The 1,987-nt window shown below is 39.0% G+C and overlaps 1 protein-coding gene across 1 annotated transcript; it reads left to right on the top strand.

Moving 5' to 3' along the window:
- The first annotated feature begins 394 nt into the window (after positions 1-394).
- Positions 395-1,653, top strand: LOC131144488 (uncharacterized). Its single transcript, XM_058093170.1, has one exon. It carries the CDS (start codon positions 525-527, stop codon positions 1,401-1,403), a length of 879 nt encoding a protein of 292 aa, XP_057949153.1. The 5' UTR covers positions 395-524; the 3' UTR covers positions 1,404-1,653.
- Positions 1,654-1,987: the final 334 nt, after the last annotated feature.

Genomic DNA, 1,987 nt, shown 5'->3' with positions numbered 1-1,987 from the left:
TACTCATTTCATTAACATTAAAAAAATTAAACAAATATGTTTACTTGAGTTTCTGTTTGGATTTGTGTTCATTCAAAAATCCATAGCAATGCAATATCAAATAGTTAGATACTATTCATAAATTTCAAGATAAGAGTGTTTGCTTTTATTCTACTCCGCTTTTGAGTATAATGGCACTAATTTTTGCATATATAAATGGCTCAACGAGTATATATTTAAAAAAAAAAAAGAGGGAGAGAGAGAGAGAAACGATATAATAAGGAAGTGTATATATTTGTAATTGGAGAGGGTGGTTCAATTATTTGCCACTTTGCTCATCAAATCATAATAGTCATTTTCAACCATCTCCTATCTCCTATAAAAGGCTCTTGTAAGGCATTGTTTTAGCACTTCACCCAGTACTTGCCACCGACGTTTGAGATTTAGAATCATCCAACTTCGATTCCCTTCCACAAAACCCAAAACCTCCCCACGCCTAGCTAGCTACTCAGTGCCACCGCCCAATCACCTTCTCTGCTTCAGAGATGGGGAAATCCCCGCTAAATTTAGCCAAGGATTCGATGGTCAGAGCCTACAAGCTCATAAAACATCCTCAAAAGGCAAATGGCATCTCCTTCTGGGCTTTCTTTCTATCCATTTTCATCTATATTTCTGTTTTCTATGCCTTCAACCTGTCCCCCAACACCCTCTTCCACTCCCCAAAATTCTGGTTCTTCATTTCCAACACTCTCACCCTCATAATTGCGGCGGATTCCGGGGCTTTCTCTTCCTCAAAAGAGAAAGAAGATTATTATGGTCATCGCGAATACCTTGTTAAGACTCCAGCAAGGAGTGCTACTGCTTCATCATGTGTTTCCTCCCAATACCCAGAAATTCCCGAGAAAATCGCTCGACATGGGGTCGAGAAATCGCAAGAAATTGCCAAGAAAAGCACCATCCCGCATGGGGTTGGGGAGAAATTCCAAGAAAACAAACAAGTAGCACTTTCCCGGGAAAGCAATATTCCGGAAAATAATTACTTGGAGGAAACTGTCCGTAAAGTTGACCACAAAATTCTGAGAGACAGTTCAGTGCAATCGCCAGGACTCACCCCACAAGCTCATAATGAAGCTTATGATGACAAGAGGAAGCCTGAAAGAGCATTTCTTCGCAGTAAATCCCATAATGCTCCTCGGATGGAAAATAATGAAGAGAATGGTAAAATCATAAGCCTCCAGAGGTCGCATACAGTCAAGTGCCGGGAACAAGCAATAGATCACGAAGCCATGTCGGACGAAGAGCACGAACCACGCGACGAAGAAAATGAGTTTTCGGGTATGTCGAACGAAGAGTTGAACCGAAGAGTTGAGGAGTTTATTCAGAAATTCAATCGACAGATTCGACAGCAGGCAGTCCTGAATTAATTAAAGACGACTTTAGAACAGTGTCTGGAATTTGGAAGAGAATGGAATGTAAAATGAGTAGAAATTTCCAGAGATGCGTGGGTGTTGCTTTCAGCTATATATATTACAATATATATTTTTGTCTGTGTCTCGTCCTCCCCTTTGTGGTGTTTCATTCTCGGGTTTGGTGTAGACTGTAGATGGTTTGGAATTTTGAGAGGAAGAGTTTTCACTTTCTTCAATAAATTTCTTATTATATCGTTCTGCTCAATGACCTCAAGTTATTATAATATGATCATTCCCCATGACTAATTAATTTAATAATCTCGTCAATAATTCATATATAGTAGTCTAAAATTCCATGCAACAATCATTTTAGTTAAAATATAAACCCAAACTCAGCACGCAGCCACACACAGCTACAACACTTGCCGATCAATTTATAGTTCATGAGCTGAAGTAAGGTCAGAAATGGTTATCATGCATGGCTGCATGCATGTGGCGGTATGATGTTAGGTTTGGATGCTCTATTTGATTCTGGAGGTTTTTTCCCCCATATATTCTGTGTCATTTTTATTATAATATTATATTAAAAACTTATCGCC

Source organism: Malania oleifera, chromosome 12 (genome assembly GCF_029873635.1).
Source record: "Malania oleifera isolate guangnan ecotype guangnan chromosome 12, ASM2987363v1, whole genome shotgun sequence".
NCBI classification, from domain to species: domain Eukaryota; kingdom Viridiplantae; phylum Streptophyta; class Magnoliopsida; order Santalales; family Ximeniaceae; genus Malania; species Malania oleifera.
The sequence above is the reverse complement of the archived record's forward strand: the minus strand, read 5'-3'. Positions and strand labels throughout refer to the sequence as shown.